General features: G+C 37.3%; 2 protein-coding genes across 4 annotated transcripts; one reads left to right on the plus strand and one right to left on the minus strand.

Moving 5' to 3' along the window:
• Nucleotides 1–58: 58 nt before the first annotated feature.
• On the plus strand, nt 59–11,865 carry LOC101248307 (uncharacterized). Its single transcript, XM_004241513.5, has 15 exons — nt 59–3,178; nt 3,273–3,401; nt 3,534–3,725; nt 3,816–3,868; nt 3,983–4,325; nt 4,497–4,566; nt 4,681–4,857; nt 7,795–7,908; nt 8,263–8,450; nt 8,585–8,800; nt 8,885–9,160; nt 9,333–9,480; nt 9,608–9,741; nt 10,861–10,947; nt 11,025–11,865. The coding sequence occupies exons 1-15, from the start codon at nt 476–478 to the stop codon at nt 11,109–11,111; spliced, it is 4,917 nt and encodes a 1,638-aa protein (XP_004241561.1). The 5' UTR covers nt 59–475; the 3' UTR covers nt 11,112–11,865.
• Nucleotides 11,866–12,307: 442 nt separating this feature from the next.
• Nucleotides 12,308–19,988, minus strand: LOC101255897 (zinc finger protein BRUTUS-like At1g74770). Of its 3 annotated transcripts, none has more exons than XR_011221819.1 (12): nt 19,515–19,988; nt 17,928–18,146; nt 17,654–17,848; nt 17,232–17,566; nt 16,918–17,149; nt 15,143–16,797; nt 14,340–14,594; nt 14,136–14,257; nt 13,330–13,567; nt 13,163–13,222; nt 13,000–13,071; nt 12,308–12,700 (listed from the first exon to the last, which is right to left on the minus strand). XR_011221819.1 is itself a non-coding variant. In XM_004242117.5 (12 exons), the coding sequence occupies exons 1-12, from the start codon at nt 19,791–19,793 to the stop codon at nt 12,599–12,601; spliced, it is 3,744 nt and encodes a 1,247-aa protein (XP_004242165.1). In that variant the 5' UTR covers nt 19,794–19,988; the 3' UTR covers nt 12,308–12,598. The 3 variants fall into 3 exon arrangements, 2 of the variants coding, with proteins under 2 accessions (XP_004242165.1, XP_025887441.1); XM_004242117.5 differs by having other exon boundaries at nt 14,136–14,273; nt 14,376–14,594; XM_026031656.2 differs by lacking the exons at nt 12,308–12,700; nt 13,000–13,071; nt 13,163–13,222; nt 13,330–13,567 and having other exon boundaries at nt 14,136–14,273.
• Between the last annotated feature and the right edge of the window lie 220 nt (nt 19,989–20,208).

Below are 20,208 nucleotides of genomic sequence, written 5' to 3' on the forward strand. Positions count from 1 at the left end.
CCTTTTTATATGGTAACCTAAACATAAAAGGTAACAAAATCTTAAAACAAATGATTACTAATTACTATTCAAAAAAAATAAAAAAAAATTAAAAAATCCTAAAAATTGCCACCCCAGCATTTTGTCCCACTAAAATCGATTTTCTCCCCCAACAGTACATATCTTCCCAAACATCGCCTTCCCACCTACCTATATCTTCAACCTTATACATATACCCCTACCCCCTTCACGAGAGTGACACTATCCATACGTAGTTCCCTATACATATTTATAATTATTACACTCTATTCCTCTCCGATCGATTGTTTTTCCGATTCCGACGTTGCTTTCTTCGCCGGTAAGTTTCTCTATCTGCTGTGTATCGATACGAGTATATAGTTAGATATTTAATCTGAGCAATTGCTAGATTCTGTATATGGATATGAAATAGGTTTTGTATATGCCTTCGATTAAATCGACGTAGGGGAAATTATTGATGGGGCATAAGAAGCGAACCGTCGCTCCTCGCTCCAAACCCTTAAGTTCACCGGCGGCGGTCTCAGAAGATGGGTCACCGCCGTCGATTGATGCTGACCTAAAGCTAGTTTCAACGATTCCTTCAATTACGAATGGATCTTTGAGTAGAAACGATGCCCTAGCTGTAAATGATTATGAGAACAGTACTTCATCGTCTTCGGCTTCTTATGCTTCAATTAAGCTTGAATGTGAGCGTGCCCTAACGTCCTTGCGACGTGGGAACCATACTAAAGCACTAAGGTTGATGAAGGACTTGTCTACTAAGCATGAAAATTCGCCTCATTCGGCGCTGATTCATCGCGTCCAGGGCACAGTTTGTGTGAAGGTGGCTTCTATTATTGATGATCCTAATACGAAGCAGAGGCATTTGAGGAATGCAATTGAGAGTGCTAGGAAAGCAGTGTCACTGTCTCCGTACTCAGTTGAGTTTTCACATTTCTATGCTAATTTGTTGTACGAAGCAGCAAATGACGGGAAGGAGTACGAGGAAGTTGTGCAGGAGTGTGAAAGAGCATTGGCAATTGAAAACCCCATTGATCCTGCAAAAGAGAGCTTACAAGAGGAGAGTCAACAGAAGATCTCCTCGCCTGAAGCTCGAATATCTCATATACATGGTGAGCTTCATAACTTGATTCAGAAGTCGAATTTTGCTTCCATTTCTACTTGGATGAAGAATATAGGTACTGGGGAGGAGAAATTCAGGTTAATTCCAATTAGGAGGGTGTCTGAGGACCCAATGGAATTGAGATTGGTTCAGGGAAGAAGACCAAACGAAATTAAGAAGGCGACTAAGACACCTGAAGAGAGAAGAAAAGAGATTGAGGTTCGGGTAGCTGCTGCTAGGCTGTTGCAGCAGAAGTCAGAAACTGTCAAATCACAGAATGATGTAGACAAAGGTTTGGATTCAACTGCAGGATCGGGTCAGAGAGCACGAGATAGGAGGTCCAGCGGAAATGCAAAGAAGAATACTTCTTCCACTGAGAGAAGAAAGTGGGTGCAGTCATATTGGAATTCCATAAGTTTGGATGTGAAGAAAGAATTGCTTAGAATTAGAATTTCAGATCTTAAGACACATTTTACTGCTTCTAAGGATCATTTGGCTATAGAAGTACTCTCTGATGCTCTTCCATTTGCCGAGACCCATAAAACATGGGAGTTCTGGAGATGTTGCCGGTGCAATGAAAATTTTGCTGATTCTCAATCACACGTTCATCATGTTGTGCATGATCACATGGGAGCTTTGCTGCCTAAAATGCAGTCAGTTTTGCCTCAAAATGTTGAGAATGAGTGGGCTGAGATGCTTCTGAACTGTTCTTGGAAACCATTAGATATTAATGCGGCAGTGAAAATGCTAGATAAGCAATCAAGATATCAAGGCCATGGTTTTCTAGATGAGACCTATGGAAGAGATGATGGGGAGGGGCCTAAGGATGACTATTTGGAGGCTTTCTGCCATGTAGATGAATGGGACTCGTCCCCTAGAAGGAAGAAAGTAGGGGATCGACTCAATGTAAATATGGTTGAGAGCAGAAAAAATGATAAGATCTCAGATATTGACTATATGGATTGTGATGAAGATGGTGGTTCAAAGATTTGTTTACTTCCTGAAGACATGCCACTGTCTGATGACCCTGAGCGAGCAAAGCTTCTTGAAAGAATCCGTGCTGTGTTTGAGGCTCTTATTAAAAATAAATATCTTGCATCAACTCACCTCAGCAAGGTTATGCATTATGTGGTGGAAGAACTTCAGAGTCTTTCTTTTGGCTCTCAACTTCTTAACTACAATATTGATCAAAGCCCTCTGTGCATATGCTTTTTGGGTCCCGAAGAACTGAAAAAGGTATTAAAATACTTGCAAGAACTTTCTCATTCTTGTGGCTTAGGGAGGTACCCTGAGAAAGTTGGTGCTGTGGATGAAACAAGCAATGGATGTCATGGAATTGACAATCTAGAGAAAATAGTTTTCAGTGATGACAGCTCGTGTTTGCTGTTTGATCAGTATTTCCTGGAGCGCAATCTTTCTCCCAGTTCATATCCTGATGCAGTTTCTAATGACAGAAATACAGCAATTTTGTCTGGTAATCAGTATCAAGATGGAGTTTTAGTTGACCCAGATGCATTACTGTCCTGGTTATTCACCGGTCCATCAAGTGTTGCAGCTTTGGCATCATGGACACGTGCAAGAGAAGAAAAAGGTCAACAAGGTATGGAAATTCTCCGATTGCTTGAGAAGGAGTATTACGACCTCCAAGGTTTGTGTGAGAGAAAATGTGAGCACCTAAGTTATGAGGAAGCACTGCAGGTAGTTGAAGATCTTTGCTTAGAAGAGGGTAAAAAAAGAGAACATGAAACAGAATTTGTCCGACAAAGCTACGATTCTATCTTGAGAAAGCGACGAGAACAACTCATAGATAGTGACAATGATACTACAATTATCAGCAATAGGCCTGAGTTGGATGCTATATCAAATGTTCTTAAAGAAGCAGAATCTCTCAATGTAAATCAATTTGGATTTGACGAAACTTACGGTGGTGGAACGTCTCAATTTTGTGACTTGGAGTCTGGCGAAGAGGATGATTGGAGACTGAAGGACTACCTTCATCAGGTGGACTCTAGTGTGGAAGTTGCAATACAGAGACAGAAGGAACATATCTCCATTGAGGTTGGTGGATCAGTTACAGTACAACGTTCTTTTTCTTTTTGTTTTTTCGGGCATTGTTTGATTGTTGTTTGATCTTACAATTTCATGGATGCAGCTTAGCAAAATTGATGCACGAATTATGAGGGTGGTTACCGGGATGCAGCAGTTGGAGTCGAAGCTTGAGCCGGCTTCTTCCCAGGATTACCGGCGAATTTTAGTGCCTCTATTGAAATCATTTCTGCGGGTATCTGCTGTTGTGATGTACCTATGTTGCTCTTGAAATCTTCTACTGCTGTTTTGTACTCCTGACTTCTTGTCGTTTCGCCTTTCTCATTCTTTGTTTGATTAGGATGATTGTTTTTTTTTAAATTCTTAGGCACACTTGGAGGACCTGGCCGAGAAGGATGCTACCGAGAAATCTGATGCCACAAGGGAAGCTTTTCTGGCTGAACTTGCACGTGATTCCGAAAAGAGTTCAAGTTGGGGAAATGAGAAGTCTAAACATGCCCATGAAAAGACAAAGGACAAGAAAAAGAAACAAGAGTATCGAAAAGCAAAAGATTCAAAGGTTTGAGCTGTGGGCCAGATTATTGTTTCTGCAGCAGTTGTTTGGTGTATTGCTGGGGGAAGAATAACTTGTTTCCTCTTACCTGTGCAGCCTAACAGTGGTAATGAATTGCATGTGCTTCACCATGAGACTGTGGATCATGTGTATGTCTCTTCCTAGTTCCTAACGACATATTTCTCCATTTACGTACCCTCTAATTTGGCATCTTAGCAAACCATTTACGCCTTTAATATTTCCAAGTGTATGTTTTGGTGCAGCTCATCTCCACTTGCTCATGATGGAGATGATCAAGAGAGTGAAATTCCTCAAACTGGTAATTCCTTAGATCTACAGGAAGAGGAGTACAAACGTATGATTGAGCTTGAAGCCGAGGAAAGGAAGCTAGAAGAAACTTTAGAGTATCAAAGAAGAATTGAGAATGAGGCTAAGCTGAAACATTTGGCTGAGCAACATAAGAGAACTGTAAGAGCAGTTCAAGAGAATATGGATGCAGTTACAAATCCTGAGTCCTACCCGTATCAAAAGTCGAGTCCTGACACTTACTTGAAGAGTTGTGATATTGATCAGAAAGTCAACGAGCAATGGAAGAGAAGTGAGAAGGTTACATTCTGATTGGCTTTTTACTGTTAGAGAATTTTACATTCTGGATTTCTCATATCATTTAAAGTTATAACTAAGGCCTCGAAATGCCTTGATGTTATTTTCAAGGATGTTGCTAAAATTTGGTTGGCCCTATGAAGTGATTGTAATATTTGACTTTCCTTGATGCAGAACAATGTACTATTGAACAGTGTAGAAGGTCTTTCAAAGAACTTTCCAGAAAGAATGTCACAAAGAGATGGTATCATCTTGATTTGTGAATGGAATAATTTATGCTTCCCAAATAATCTGTACCAACTGTTCCAGGGTTAGGATTATGTCATCTGAACATGCTATCATTTTTTCTCTGATTCAGGATTGTCAAACAAAGGAACTCCAGAGGATGGTATATTGATGTCTGATAAGCGATCTGGAAGAAAAGGCAGGCGCCCGAAAGATTCGTCTAAATTTAGTGAGGGGAATTATCAATCTGGTTCTTCTGAAAGGGAAAATACACAAGTTAGTGAATCAAAAGCTCTGGATTCTTCACACGGTGAGCTGCAGTTGTTTGCTTAACTATTATATATTTGGCTGCTTCTGCTTTTCTGAATGACGACTTCTTTTTGCTTCTCCAACTTGATTGGGTGGTGGATGCTTTTTCATTTTATGCTAGTTGGTCTTATTTTTACTTTAAAGGGAAGTGGGTAGTGTCAGAAATCACAGGGCATTTCCTGGTTTTAGAAAACAAGGAACAACTTCATGGTGGATGACTGTAATATACCCATGATTAACTATTCTTAGAAAGTGTTTGTTTTAGAGTTCAAATTCATTCTTGCTCCTTTATCATTTGGTGTACAGTAGTTCGTTAAATATGCAAGGTGTACATGGGATCAATGTCAGTGCCTAACGTTGGAAAAGCTTCGGGATTGTATAGGAATGACATTCATGTGATAACTCCGCCTGTGTGGTAGTTAATGTCTTCTCTATAACACAGCCGGTCCCAAGCCCGGAGAAAGGAGGAGGGTTGTTTTGTTAACCCAATGACTAATACACAATTTCTTTTAGATATTGAAACAAAGAGTTCATTTATTCAATTGATCAAAGATAGATTACAAGGTTTAATATTATGACGGCTTTTAGCTTTTAGTGTTGGTACTTTTTGGGTCGATCTTGCTCTTATAATCCGTCACTTTTTTTTTTGAATTAGCAATGTTGTATTCCTCAGCATTAAGTATATGCTGGTGACCTCCAAAAATTAGAACATAGAGGGACTAGGAAGGCTAATTACAAAGATCCTATCATACCTACTAGTTTCTCTACCTTTTCTATACATTCCTGTTTACACCAAAAATCGAAATATGCATTTTCTTTTCCTGTATGAGTTTGATTTGTTCTGATAGCATCTTTCGTTTCTTTCCTTCCATGTTGACCACCATATGCAAGCTGGAATAGTTCTCCACCAATTTTTTGGCTTTTACTTCCTCTACTCCTGATCCAACGACTCAACAGGTTAGCAGTATGCTCCGGCATTGTCCAGCTGTTACCAGTGAGCTTCAAAAACAGAGACCATAGTTGATCTGTGACTCGACTGTGTAGAAAAAGATGGTTGTCGGTCAGTTATTAAAAAAAGGATGGTTGTTGGTGTCATTTGTCTCATTGCATAGAAAACGCCTTGGTACTATTTTTGCACCTTTCCTCTGCAGTCCTTACATATTTCCATCTAGCCAATCTGAGGCCCTGCTGAGTTTCCAGTTTCTTCTTATAGAGCTTGTTAACTATTAACTTTTCATCCTCAGAGTTTACCCACGGACTGTATCTGGCCTCGCAGCAAAACCATTAAACTCATTGATTAAATGTAACAATTGTGCCACCCTATCTATTTCCCAATCATTCAAATGTCTCCTATATATCCCAACCATTTGCCCAACTCTCAACTAGAGTGAAATCTGGATGAGATAAGTATTGAAAACACCCCTAAACTTAGCGTGAATTATTACTTTAGTCCTCCAACTATTGATAGCCTCAGAAACACCCCCCCTACTTGATTAAGTGAATTTTAAAACACCCCTCTTATGCCACATGTGCATATATGTAAAATTTTCTGTTGATGTGGCGTACACATAGATATATATATAATAGAAATTTTTACATTTAAAATAATCAAACGTCAAGAATTTAGCAGTTTAAGAAGATAAAAGAACTTTTCTTCTTTTTGAAGATTTATTTTTTCTTATCACCCCACCCATCCAATCCCCAGTACCCCTAGCCTCACACCTCACTACTCACCCACCCCAAAAAAAAGTTCTTTTGAACTTTTTTTTTTTGAGGGGATGAGTGGATAAGAAACAAGAAACATTTTATTTTAGAAGTAACTTAAAAAATTTTTAGGGGTGAGGTGGTGGGGTACCTGGTAGGGGATGGGGTGAGGTAAGAAAAAAGAGTTCTTCTTTAGTAAATTTTAGCATTAATTATTTGAATGTTTATTTCTTTTTTTACTATATATATCTATGTGTACGCTACTTCAACAGAAAATTCCACATACAAGCATAGGTGGATCATATGTGGCATAAGAGGGGAGTTTTTAAATTACTCAATCAAGTAGAGGGGTGTTTTAAAGGCCGTTAATTCTTGGGGGACTAAAGTAATTATCCACGCCAAGTTAAGGGGTGTTTTCAATACTTATTTCTTTGCTACAAAAAGAAAAATAAGTCAGGGAAAGATTGCATTAATGCTTCCTGTCTTACCATAACATCTTTCCAGAATAGTATTTTAGCTCCATTTCCTCTTCTGAGTTTGTTGTTTCCTACTAGTTTGGTCCAGAAGGATCTCCTATTGTTTCCATGTTGAAACTCTATATGGCATAGTGACCTCATTGGTACACCACTGGGAGTCCTGGCCATACTTGTGATGTCTAACTTCTCTCCAAAGAGCCTGTTCTTCTTTCACATATCTCCACAACCATTTTATCAAGAGGCACTCGTTATGGATCCTAAGATCCCTAACTCCAAGATCATCTGAGAGCTTAGGTAGCTGCACTGTTTCCCAGTTAATTAGATAGCACCCTTCCTTTTTTTGTTTCCAAACCATAGAAAGTCTCTTCTAAGCTATAAAATTAGAGCACATCCTGTATTTGAATCTTTGAAACAAAGAAATGTGTTTGAATCAATCAAATCTATTTCCAAGCTAATTTCTGTTTCTGTTAGTAACAGTGATTGGTGAGCTCAATCATCTCTTTCCATTTCTTCATTGGTTAAACTTTAAAGGAGCAAGTCATCTTGGTTCAGATAAGTGATATAGTAATTGTGGCATTACTTCGTCATACTCAAGTTGACCTGCAATCCTCTGTAGATTTTTTTTTTTAAATAACAAGCTGGTGGGTGTAAATAGGTGCTCTTCCAATATTTTTCCTTGAAATTTAAACTACAAACTGTTCTATGATCTGCTTCTGTTGAAGTGAACTAAATTCATTACCGTTTGATTTCAACCCCAGAAAATAATGGTACCAGAGATAGTGGAACGAAGACATTGAGACAGCTACATGTGGAGGAGGATGATGAAGAAAGGTTCCAAGCTGACCTTAAGAGAGCTGTACGCCAAAGTCTCGGTATGTCTATTTATCTTTCATTTCTGGGAACAAGTTCCCAATATAGTTTTAATGTTTGTTAACCTAGGGTGTTCTTTATTTTTTCGGGAATTAGTAGTCTAGGCTGTTCTCTATCTGTATATAGTTTACTGCTCAAGCTTGATTCAGAAGACAACTTATCTAACCTCTGTTTTTCTCATCTTCTGTCAAATTTAAGACCCTTTCTACTAATTGTTTCTGAAGGAAAGTGACGTGCTATAGCTTGAAAACTGGTCTTTGTTCTTCCATTTAGCTTGAAGAATTAACTGCTATAATATTTCCCATGTCCTGATTGTTCAAGTGCCTTCTGTGTGCATTCTCTCCTTTTTATGTCAGATGCATTCCACGCACATCAGAAATTTCCCTTGATGGCAAGTTCAGGGAGACAGCGGATGATATCTGAAACAGGCGATTTGAGTAATGAAATTAGTTTTGGAAATGTCAAAGAAATGGATGATGTATATGGCACTGGGCTAAAGAATGAAGTTGGAGAATACAATTGCTTTCTAAATGTCATTATACAGGTTAGCTGTGTTTACAAGTGCTAATCCATTGTTTTATTTTATAATAGACAAATTATCTTTGTTTCTCGCGCTCCCAGTTTTCTTCTATTTCAAGAGCGTTCTCTGATTTTTCTTGTTTTCTCTTCACATTTTAGTCATTGTGGCATCTAAGACAATTTCGAGACGATTTTTTGCGAAGATCATCATCAGAACATGATCATGTGGGTGATCCATGTGTGGTATGTGCTTTATATGACATATTCACTGCTTTGAACACGGCTTCAACTGAGATGCAGAGAGAGGCTATTGCTCCTACTTCTCTGAGAATTGCTCTCAGCAACCTTTATCCCAATAGTAATTTCTTTCAGGAGGTAAATGTGAAACTCTATCAAGCGCTTCATAATTTACTAAGCATCAACTTCTTTGAATCCAGTTAACGAGATATAGACTTACAGGCTCAAATGAATGATTCTTCTGAAGTACTGGGTGTAATATTCGATTGCCTGCATCGATCATTTACATCAACTTTAGGTGGTTCAGATGCTGAATCTGCTGATAGCAGCTGTACGGGCTCTTGGGATTGCACAAGTAGTGCTTGTACTGTGCATTCTCTTTTCGGGATGGATATTTTTGAACGGATGAACTGCTATAATTGTGGATTGGAGTCTAGACATCTGAAGTACACATCATTTTTTCATAATATTAATGCCAGTGCTCTCCGAACTATGAAGGCATGTTCTGTTGTTTTTTGAGTCAATTTTGAACATAAGTTTCCGTTAGTAAATTTATCTTTTTAAGTTCAATAAGTGACATTGTTTGTACAATGAGCAATTTTCTTTATTGTTATCATGAGGAGTGGGCTAATTTGCACATTTTACAGAGTATTTTGTTTTTTCCTTTCAGGTTATGTGTCCAGAAAGCTCATTTGACGAGCTTCTGAATCTTGTTGAGATGAACCATCAGTTGGCTTGCGATCCTGAGGTTGGTGGATGTGAGAAACTTAACTATATTCATCACATTCTCTCTGCTCCACCACATATTTTCACAACGGGTAACTAGTTTTGATGTTTTCCCCCTTCCCTCCTTTCTCTAATATGTTTTGGTTGCCAAATGGGTAATGTAATTTTATTTAGAGAATCTATTTGTTTCTAATGTGACTTGTTTCTTCCTCCCCACAGTTTTGGGTTGGCAAAATACTTGTGAGGATGTAGATGACATAAAAGCCACATTATCAGCTTTATCTACTGAAGTGGACATCGGCGTCCTTTATCGGGGTCTTGATCCGAAAAACAAACATTGCTTAACTTCTGTGGTAATGTTTCTTTTTCTTTTGTCTGCTGACTTTTTCGTTTATGTATTGTTAGGAAATTAGTATTTGGAATCCCTTAACTAGCTCGAGACAAAATATAATCAAGTCACTGGCACTGAATATACAAATCCATTCATATTTCAGATAGTTCCTGCTGTGGAAAATCTCACACGTTCCTCATCAATGTTATATATTTTCATAAAATCATGCCAATTGGTTTTTGTTCTGCAAATAGTACCTGCCAGCTGGTTAATTTTTATTTTTTTGCGGTTTCAACTAATTGAGGATTACTTTCTGTCATTTCTCATGAAAGAAGTACTCGTGATATTATTGTGCCCTTTTTATTAACTGTATTTTCATGATGTTAAAGAATGACAAAAGTCCCACATCGGTGGTAATGAGATGGGTAGAATCTTTATAAGGCTTAGGTAATTCTCCTTCCTTTGAGCTAGCTTTTGGGTGTGAGTTAGGCCTAAGACCTAATTAACATGGTATCAGAGCAGGGCCCGTCTCACCCGTTGTCGGGGCCCCCAAAATTAAAATTGCCCATGCACCAGATGCTAAAGCATTGGGCGTGAGGTGGGGTGTTAAAGAATGACAAAAGTCCCACATCGGTGGTTAATGAGATGAGTTGACTCCTTATGAGGCTTGGATAATTTTCCTCCCTTTGAGCTAGCTTTTGGGGTTGAGTTATGTCTAAGAACTAATTCAACGCATGATTGATGCATGAATGCGACTATTTGGTCACCACAGGTTTATTTTATTTTTTTGGTATTTCCTTGTTTGTGTCAACAACATATACTGTTTTGCACCCAGAGTTTGGGTCAAAACATATCTGAAATGACATAGCTTTCTTTTTTTGTTCCCATGTGCAGGTTTTTCTCTATTAAGCCTAAATATCTTTGAGATTGTTTTTATTTTTAAAAAAAGAATTTATCTGCATCTGCATTTGCTTAAGCTAAAGGTATCTTTCATGTTGCTAGGTTGAATATAAGAATCACTTTGTAGTACTTTTGGATGTTGAACCATGTTTAGTTTGTAGTTAAACAAGTGTTTATTTAATTCTGATGTTGTTGATACGTCTCTAAAGATGGGATGCTTTTATGACAACATTTGTTTCAGGTTTGCTACTATGGACAGCATTATCACTGTTTTGCCTACAGTCATGATCGTGGACAGTGGATCATGTATGATGACAAAACCGTAAAGGTAATATTCTGTTTCTTCCTATTTTTCTTTGTCATCTTTTACATAAGATTTTTTAATTATGGATATTTTATATTCAGGTAATTGGTGGCTGGGATGATGTTCTCGTCATGTGTGAGAGAGGGCATTTGCAACCGCAGGTCCTTTTCTTCGAAGCTGTAAACTAGTCCAGTCAGCAAATGGTACCTCTCTAATAGTGAAAAGATGATCTGGATCAGCGTTGGTTTCTTTGAAGCTGTAATCTATTTCAGCTTAGAAAATATACCTCCCTAAGCTGCAACGAAGATATGCTACTGTGCTTTCCATTCAATCGCTAAGGGGAACAACGATATTATGCATTGTTGATCTGCAAAGTTACAAAATTGTGTAAGAAACTGTACTATACCATCAGAAAACTTGTTGACGAGATGAAGAGAAAATAGGAGTAGTTGGCCTGATAGCGAGAAAAACTTCTTCAAATTTGTGTATCATGGCGGAAGTTATCAGAGGATTGGAAAGAAAAATGTAAGTTCTGGTGCTGTTGATACTTGGTAAGCATTGGTAAAATCAAAGATTTGCGTCATCTGAAAATTTTGGAATCCTTACAATAAGGTGGCGTGGTTAAAGAAACTAGTAGTTGCCACCAGTTTCGTAGTCACAAGGAATGTGTAGATGTTTGATTTTCGAGATATTGCTTCTGTACACAGGTAATGAATCATATTATCTTTCACTTCCAATGTAAGCAAGTCTGTATAGATTGGCAATTGGTCTGTAGTCTCTTAGTGATGCAGTCAAAGTCTTCTAAACTCTATATTCATTTTGTTGTTTCTTCTCTGAGGGAAAAGAATTTTGAGTGCCCAGAAGTTATGGGAACTTTGTATTACGCTTGTCTACGATATTTAATGAAAGAGGAGACACCATATTTGCTCGTCAAGCAGAAAACCAGTTCGACTTTTAACTTCTGGGTTTTACCAGGGTACGTGTATTTGTTTTTTTTCTTCTTCTGAATGTATTGCTCTGTATTTTAAGTGTATTTTCTTTAATGCTTTTACAACTGTTTCTGACAAGTATCTTTGTCACTTTTGAATTCTCAAAAGAAAAAAAGTATCTTTGTTACTTTTGTAAACCATGTTATGTTTTTTGGGGTGGATTGGCTTTTGGGTCACTTACGGTTTCTTTTTTAAGTTTTATGGCTCTTTTGCAAGAGATTTTCTTCTATCATTTTGTAGGTGGCCAAATGATCTTTAATTCCTCTAAATTTGTCAATTCTCCATATCCCTATTCAAGTGTATCGTTATTTTTCTGATTTTCTTCTTTCTCAATTTTTAATAATATATATTCCGTCTTAATGAGGTGAAATCAGAATACGCACAAAAAAAAAATCTTTGGAATTTAACATATTATGTATAGACTACGAAAGATGCATCCCAAATTCCCAATCATTCAACAACACTTCCTCTCTAGACCTCTGCAGTCTGAGGCGCGCAAATCTACTGTTGAAGTTTGGGCTTCTACATATGCCAGTAGTTTTGGGTCAGATCTTATATTCATGTTAATACACTTGGTAAGCATAAAAAGCTCATCCCAAATCCACTTGTTATACTATCTTAGAATTCAGAAATCATAAACTTAAAATCTTGAATTCATCATTGGTCCTTCGAGCCGTGGATTTAGATCATATAAGCCTTGTATTGTATGAACCACAATATGGGCACTTATGATAGTGCCAGTGGAAGGAAGCAGTTCCTCTCTTTTGACAATCATTGCATAATATAACCTGTACGTATAACCTTCTCAGTGTGAAGAGGATTGATATCATATTAACCCCAATTCAAAAGATAATCATACATGGAAACAAAATAATCCTTTTGTTTCAATTTGTTTGTGGTTTTGACTTGGCACGCAGTTTAAGAAAATAAAGAGGACTTTTTAATATTGTGGTTTTAACTAAAGATATGTTAAACGTACTAAGATGCCCTTTAATCTTGTGGTCATGTAGAAAGTTGAAATCAAAGAGTAGCCAAAAATGGAAAGAAACATTCTTTTTGAAATTGAGTGAGCGATATCTAAATGAACCTGAATCTGGCCAGCATACTCCTCGGGAATTTTCTCCTCAGACAGAAATGCATCTAACAACTCAAAGAGCACCTGAAATTAAGCACCAAATGTGCTGCACAATCAATATATTTTCTAACCATAGACCAGTTTAATGAGCTTTTGCGCTAAATAGTTTTCTGACCTTCATGTCCCCAATTGTCTTGCTACAGATTGGGCATGTGTAATGCGTAAAAGTGTAGTCCTAAGATGTGCATTTAGAGAAAAAGAGAAAGGAAGACAAGATCAGCAGTACAATCTGAAAGATCCTGTAAGTTTGGTTAAGTAGGGAACTTTGTATGAGTTTAGTACCTGAAAACATGTTGAGTGCATCAAATGACCACAAGGAAGTTGTTTAACTGGAGTAGCTGAAGTGAAAATGTCCTCACGACAGATTGGACAGTTATCCTCCAAGCAGTTCTCTCGACATGTATGAATAGAGAGAGACTTTGATAACATGCAAGCGTTGCAGGTCATACAATGAAAGACTCCAACGCCTAATCCCTCCCCCACTCGGCACAAATTGCAGAAAGGGCAGTGGTATATCTGTCTGTTTCAAAAAGTTGTATGTCTGAATTAGTGAATGAAGCACTTTGCTGGAACAAAAGTAATTCTAGTCTATGAAGTTCGAAATAACTGTCTTTTGTACTCATTACAAACAAAAAGAGCTCCATCTTTTCCTTTATTTTTTTCATGAAGAGAAGCGGAAAAGGGATTATGAACCCTCACCAACAAGGTGAAAATTTAGGTAGCCAACTTACTGAGCTACTAAGATTTCACCAAAAAGAGCTCGTTTTTTGTATGACCATAGTTCATGCCTATAGCTTTCTTGCTTAGTTATTCTAAGAAAGTCCCACTTTTTTGCTTACTCATTTTGTGTCTTGTACTCTTTTATCACTGCACAAGGAAACAAAATAGGACTTATTTGAATAAACACTATGATTCTCTTAGGTGTGCTACTTGGTATACTATTTCTCGCTTTAAGCCTGTGAAGATGTGACCCTCGGGATTAACCCCAAAAGCTAGCTCTTGAACGGAGGATAGGCCAAGAATATACAATTATTCGATGAGGGGACATAATCCCCACAAGATCAATAATGTAAACCTGATTTTCTCACCTGTCGTCATCAAACACTATGCATATTCTGCAATAATATTTAGCCATGGAGAAATTGTTGCAAGTAAGAGTTAAGCAACTGGGACAGATAGGTTGTATCTTCAAGCATTTCATGCACATCATCTGGGTGATAGATTTTCTGCAAGCATTGTCATAACCAGGGTTGGGATATGTTAAGCAACAGAAAAAAAAAGTAAGTCTTTACCAATAGGCATGAAGACCAAGTGCATCCCACTCACACCTGTCCAGAAAATGATCAGAAATTTCATCATGACACCGTATACATGGAAAAAGCTCATTACAACATGGAGCAAGTAGCTTGCAGTTCCTCTTGTAATGCTTGCAACCAAAAACTGATTCTGTTTTATCACGAAATGATGGACATTGACCAGTGATTTTCTCCTTATCCTTTGCAGTAGCAACTTCTGAATGAAACTTCTCCTGTGTCAATATCCATTGACTGAAAGAAATCCATGTCTAGTCAAGTCGAATAAAAGAGGCAGAAGAGAAAATTGAAATCTAGAGAAAAGAAAAAAAAGTAGATGTGTTTAAGTGTTCCAATAATCCAGAGGAAAACTGACTTAGTTTTCTTAAATTCACTGGTAAAAGTTCAATTCTTCGTCACCCTGGAAATCTCCATTGTATTATCACTAAACATTCTAAGTTCTAACATACATTATTTAAGTGCTGTCGAACAGTTTTAGGAGCTACTAAACCAAAAAACTAGATAATGCAGAGCAGAAAACTAGATTATGCAGGAACCAGGTTTCTGATTCTCTCTGATTGGTACAACAATTGCCAATCTTGATCCAATAGCAACCACTACATGGAAATCATGGTGAAACCTAGACTAGAGACTGAACAGATGATGTACATGTATTATGAACTTATTCAGTTATCTATAATACTATTATGCATTATCATACTTATGATACTGGTTATTATGTAACCATATCTGGCTTCTTCCGAAGAAACAAATCAAAGAATAGAAGTTGAAAATGTATTTGCCTCATTAGCAAGCTCTGCATGAGATGTGATTTCTTTTCAGAATCCAAAGAGAAGTCGCGTGATACTCTTCTTATTGCGTCAACCAGCTTGTCTTGAGTCAGGATTAGATGGTGCTCCTTGTGATTCTTTTGCCTTGACTGCTCATATAATTTTATATCCTGACAAGTTATTTCTTTTTTATCAGCAATGTCTATTGTGTCATTGCATATTTTCTTGTCAACCTCAGTAGAATGCTGTGTTATATCTGTGGATCGATCAACATTTTTGTTGCCCTTGGCTTTCTGGGATTTATCTGCAGCAAAAGATCCAGATTGATCTAAATCACAATCAGCAGACTCAGTCGATAAAAAGTTCTCCCCTTTCTCGTGGCAGACACTTGAACTCCAGAAATCATCTCTTGGCAAATATGTAGACACAACTTCTAAAGGATCAACAGCCAATGCAAGAGAAAGCTTTGATCCCTTTTCTGCGTTTACACTCTCATCTCTTTTTATACCTTCCCACCACTCTCCCAGCCACTCAAAAAACTTTGTATTCTTTGTGACTTTACGCCAGATTGACATAATTCCATGTTCTTCTTCTGGTGTTAGAGATGCCATCAACCAGGGAATCATTTCTCGTAGAATCTCCGCTTTGGTTCGTCCAAGCATGTCTCCAATAATCTTTTCTTGTTCCTCTACAGAAAAATGTTCTTTGAATAGTGGCCAAAGTTCAACTTCTTCACGGTAGATGTGGTCAGTGAGTGTTTTATGCATAGATATGCATGTATCATGTAGATTTAAGCACAACTTTTTGTATTTCAGCTTATTACTGTCAATCATGTCCACACATCCTTGCAAACTGGTGATCTCATTTAAGACGATAGAAATTCTATCGAACTGCTCAACCTCCAACTTATGGTCAATGCCATACGAATGGCTGACATTTCGGAGTTGTCCCTTAGATTCCAAGGCAGGAAAGGCAATTTCATCCTCGGACTTACTATGCAGCTGATATAGAAATCGTACGTGATGGAAATGTCTTTCAAATTCAGCAAGGAGTCCCACATCTTCAGCCAACTTAACTGACAGAGAAAGAGCATACTGCAAATCTTTTTTCAGGGCTTTGTGGAAGAAATGGAAAAAGTCAATTGGTTTTACATCAAGCCTGGATAACCTCATACCATCAACAGCAGTTTCAGGATGGCAGAATAAGCCATTCAGTGAATCTGAGAAAAATATTCGAAGATTGATCCCATTAGAATAAGGTGTATCATGCTTCCCAATGTTGTCAAGCGTTGAAGGGTGATAAGGTCTATCAGGGGAATGAATTTCCGAGTGCGAGGAAGAACTACCAGAGTTCTTACACCACTTTTCAAACAAATAGGTTCCGCTGCTGAACATTTCTTCTAGATCCTTTCTAAACTTCTCAACCGAGATTTTTCCAGAATAACCCATCCGAACCCACTCATACAAGAGAGTGGAAAAGGACTTGCTAACAACAGAAGATCCCAACTTTATATTGTTCAACATCATTTTGGACTCATTCTCAGATAAATGAGCAGAGAACCAAATAATCATGCACTTTAGTAACCCAAGTGGCAACATATGCAGGCTAATGTACAATAACCAGAGCTGCAATTCATAACTGCAGGTCTTTCTAATGAACACAAACACCTAAAAGAAGACAGAGGAACAAAAGTCAATAAAAATATCATTTCTAAAGGCATTCCATTTGCCTGCTATGTTTGATCTTCATTATGTGGTGGTAAAACTACAGCTGGAAAGACAGCATACCTCGGTTTCTAGAAACTGCAGCTTTTTGTTCATCCTCCCAACAAATAGTTCCACTTCCTGGCAAAGCATATCTACAAAAACCTTTATTTGTATCTCCTCATGCAGCTTATAGTATAACAATTTCTGCAGTTCTTCAATTTGACTTCTTTCAATAAATTGTTCATAAAAAGGAGAAGGGGAATCCTTGTTCAATTGATTTACCAAGGGATAGTAGATTTGATCCAGTGCATTGCTGTAAATTAAAGCAACACTCAGAAAAAATATATCACATTGAGTTTTTATCAATTACAAGAATTTAGTTGAGAAGTTAGTACCTGTAGAATGTGAAAACATCTGCAAAAAACTTCAATTGTGTGATCACTGACAACAAGGTTGAAACACAAAGCGTGTTTCGTATTTGATATAGTTCATCCATAATTACTCGTAGATCTTGTGTAATAGCAGCATGCCAGATATGAAACCCATCAATTGGATTATGTTCTTCTGAAGCCTTCTGGTGCTGCATTTCCTTGCACTGAACCATCAGCACATCCATTTCAAATATGTACTTCATATTGGCTTTTCCATAATGAAATTTAGCGCCTTTTCCATCTTCTATGCAGGACCGAGAAGATGCTTCCTTGTTTTCATCTATCCATGATATGAACACCTTCAAAATTTGAAGAAGAATATGGTTAGATCGATGATTTAGGACTTCACACTTAACAATATCGATGGAAAATTACTATAAATCTACCTCTTGAATAAGTTTCTCTTCAGGTAAGACTATATGTATGAACTTCAGAAAGTATGCCCTTTCATGTGAAGAAAGACTAGCTGTTAACCATCGCATAAAATCCTCCAGTATCATTAGAGGAACACTACATAGGTATTGCCAAATGAGCCTAGCCTGCTCTTCGGAAGAGAATTTCTCCATCATCAACGGAAAAATCTGCATGGAAATTTTATTTGTAAGCAATTTCAGAAGAAAGGACTATGATGAAAAATTGTTATTGAAGATCTGCCATTACCTGCTCCTCTTCTTTTAGCATATGCTGAGAAATGGTTGTCTGGATGGTACCTATGCTACATGTTAGTTCATTAAACAACACGGAAATCTCATCTTTCTCCTCTTGTAAGCGATCCAAGCAATCGAAGATGGAACTGAACAGAACATCTATACTATTGTGTTCAAGTGAATATGTGAAGACCACATTCTTCACTTGTGCATCTAGTGCTTGAAAAAGGACCTGTCAATGTTAATATTCAGAACTATCAATGAGCTGAGTGTACAACAACAACAACATACCCAGTGTAAATCCACAAGTGGGGTCTGGGTAGGTTGGGGGTACGCAACCTTTCCCCTGCCTTGTGAAGGCACATATGATGTTTTCGATAGACTCTTGACTCAAGTAAAGCATATAAAAATTTAGGCTTCTAAATGGAAGCAACAAAATAATACAATAACTAAAGCAATAGAAGCAACACATAGCACTAAATTGAAGATTAAGATATCCGGAGAGTAATAATCACAATACTGAAAAGGGAGACTAGACAAGGCTCGACCTACTAACCTTCTACCCTAATCCTCATCCTCTATATCTTCCTATATAGGATCATATCCCAGGTGAGCTCCAGGTGTGTCAGGTCTTGTCTATTCACCTCTCCCGATACTTCTTCGGCCTACCTCCCCTTTCGCGAATTACTACGTTTATCCTAGTGATCCAAAAACGACGAAAATCTCTCTTTTCCTATCCCCCTCCCCATTCTTTGGATTTTATCAATCAGATGAAAACAAAAAAAGACTTATCTTTTTTCCTAAGATGATCAAAAGTTATTTTTGACTATCAAATTTTCTTGCAATAATGATGTCGAGAGGGGATACCACTTCTAATACCCATTATAGCCAACTTCTCTGCCTTCAGTGAAGTGAGTATACTGTTAAATGACATTTGGTGCAACTGGTGCACAGGTGCAGTTTGTTTGTGGCGTTTTGTCGAACACTACTAACTTAAGCCAGAAAGTCACAATTTGATACAAAAGAAAGTTAAGAGTGGATATCAGCAAGTATATCATGAGTCAAATCACTAAAATTACAAGTTTGTGCAGTAATTAGAGACCTCACATTCTTCAGTAACTTATTTCCAAACAAATGATAATGAACTCTAGTAATAATTCAAGTAGCATGGTCGTAACTGTGCCCTTAACATAAAGGGGTCTTATCTCTCTCCAAATGTTTCACTCAATTCAACTTGATATCAAAGTTAAGGACGTGTCTTCCACCTTTTCAATGAAAAATATGTTTTTTAGTGTTTACAATAACATATCCAGTGTAATTTCACAAGTAGAATCTAGAGAGTAATTACGTAGACCTTAACCCACCTTTGTGGGAAAGAGAGATGATTTCGGATAGTCCCTCGGCTTAAAAAGTGCAATCAAAGCAGGATATAGAGGAAAATAACAACAACAACAACAACAAGAAGATAAACAACGCAATTGAAGTAACAATAAGTAATAAAAATGAAGAAATAACATATGATCAATTGACAGTGTTAAAATAAAATGCACGAAAGTTCTAAAAAAAAAAGCTCCGATCTCTGCAGAATTCAATATTTTACCTCATCTTCAGCAACACAATGATACTTATAAACAATCTTCAAAAAGTGTAACCTCTTACAAAGTTCATCAACTACTTCACCACCACTATCCAACGCTTCAACCGCAACACAACGAATTTGATGAAGCTCAATTTCAACAGCTTTATGAGAAAGAACGAAAAACAGAATCGGCGAATCAACTAATTGTTTCACAAATTCATCATCAACAACAACAACAGAATCAGAACAAGATGGCAATGGCAAGGCCAGAGTGTCGTCATCATCTTCCTTCCCACCCATTTACTATCGCCTGTCATGAATGTCAACAAAGACCAAATTGATAGTAGTGATTTCAGCATTGAAAATGATTCAATTATAGATTAATTGGTTTGTTTTTTGGCTCTTTGTTTCTTTCTTTTTTTTTGGTGTAGAGAGGCCTATTTGGTGCCTCTTCAAAGTTCAAATATTTATTTGTTTATTTGACTTGCTTTGTACTATTAGTATTTTATTTGTTACGAATATATATATGTTTGTTAATAAAAAATTTATGTTGTTCATTTGGTATTTTGTTTTGACGTGAACATTTTTTTTTTGGCATAATACATATATCAAATTCTAAATTTTGCTTCAAATTTAACTTTGACATTCAACTTTCATAATGCACAAATACACACTTTAACTATCAAATTTTTAAATAAATAAACACATGAGTCAT

Source organism: Solanum lycopersicum, chromosome 6 (assembly GCF_036512215.1).
Source record: "Solanum lycopersicum chromosome 6, SLM_r2.1".
NCBI classification, from domain to species: domain Eukaryota; kingdom Viridiplantae; phylum Streptophyta; class Magnoliopsida; order Solanales; family Solanaceae; genus Solanum; species Solanum lycopersicum.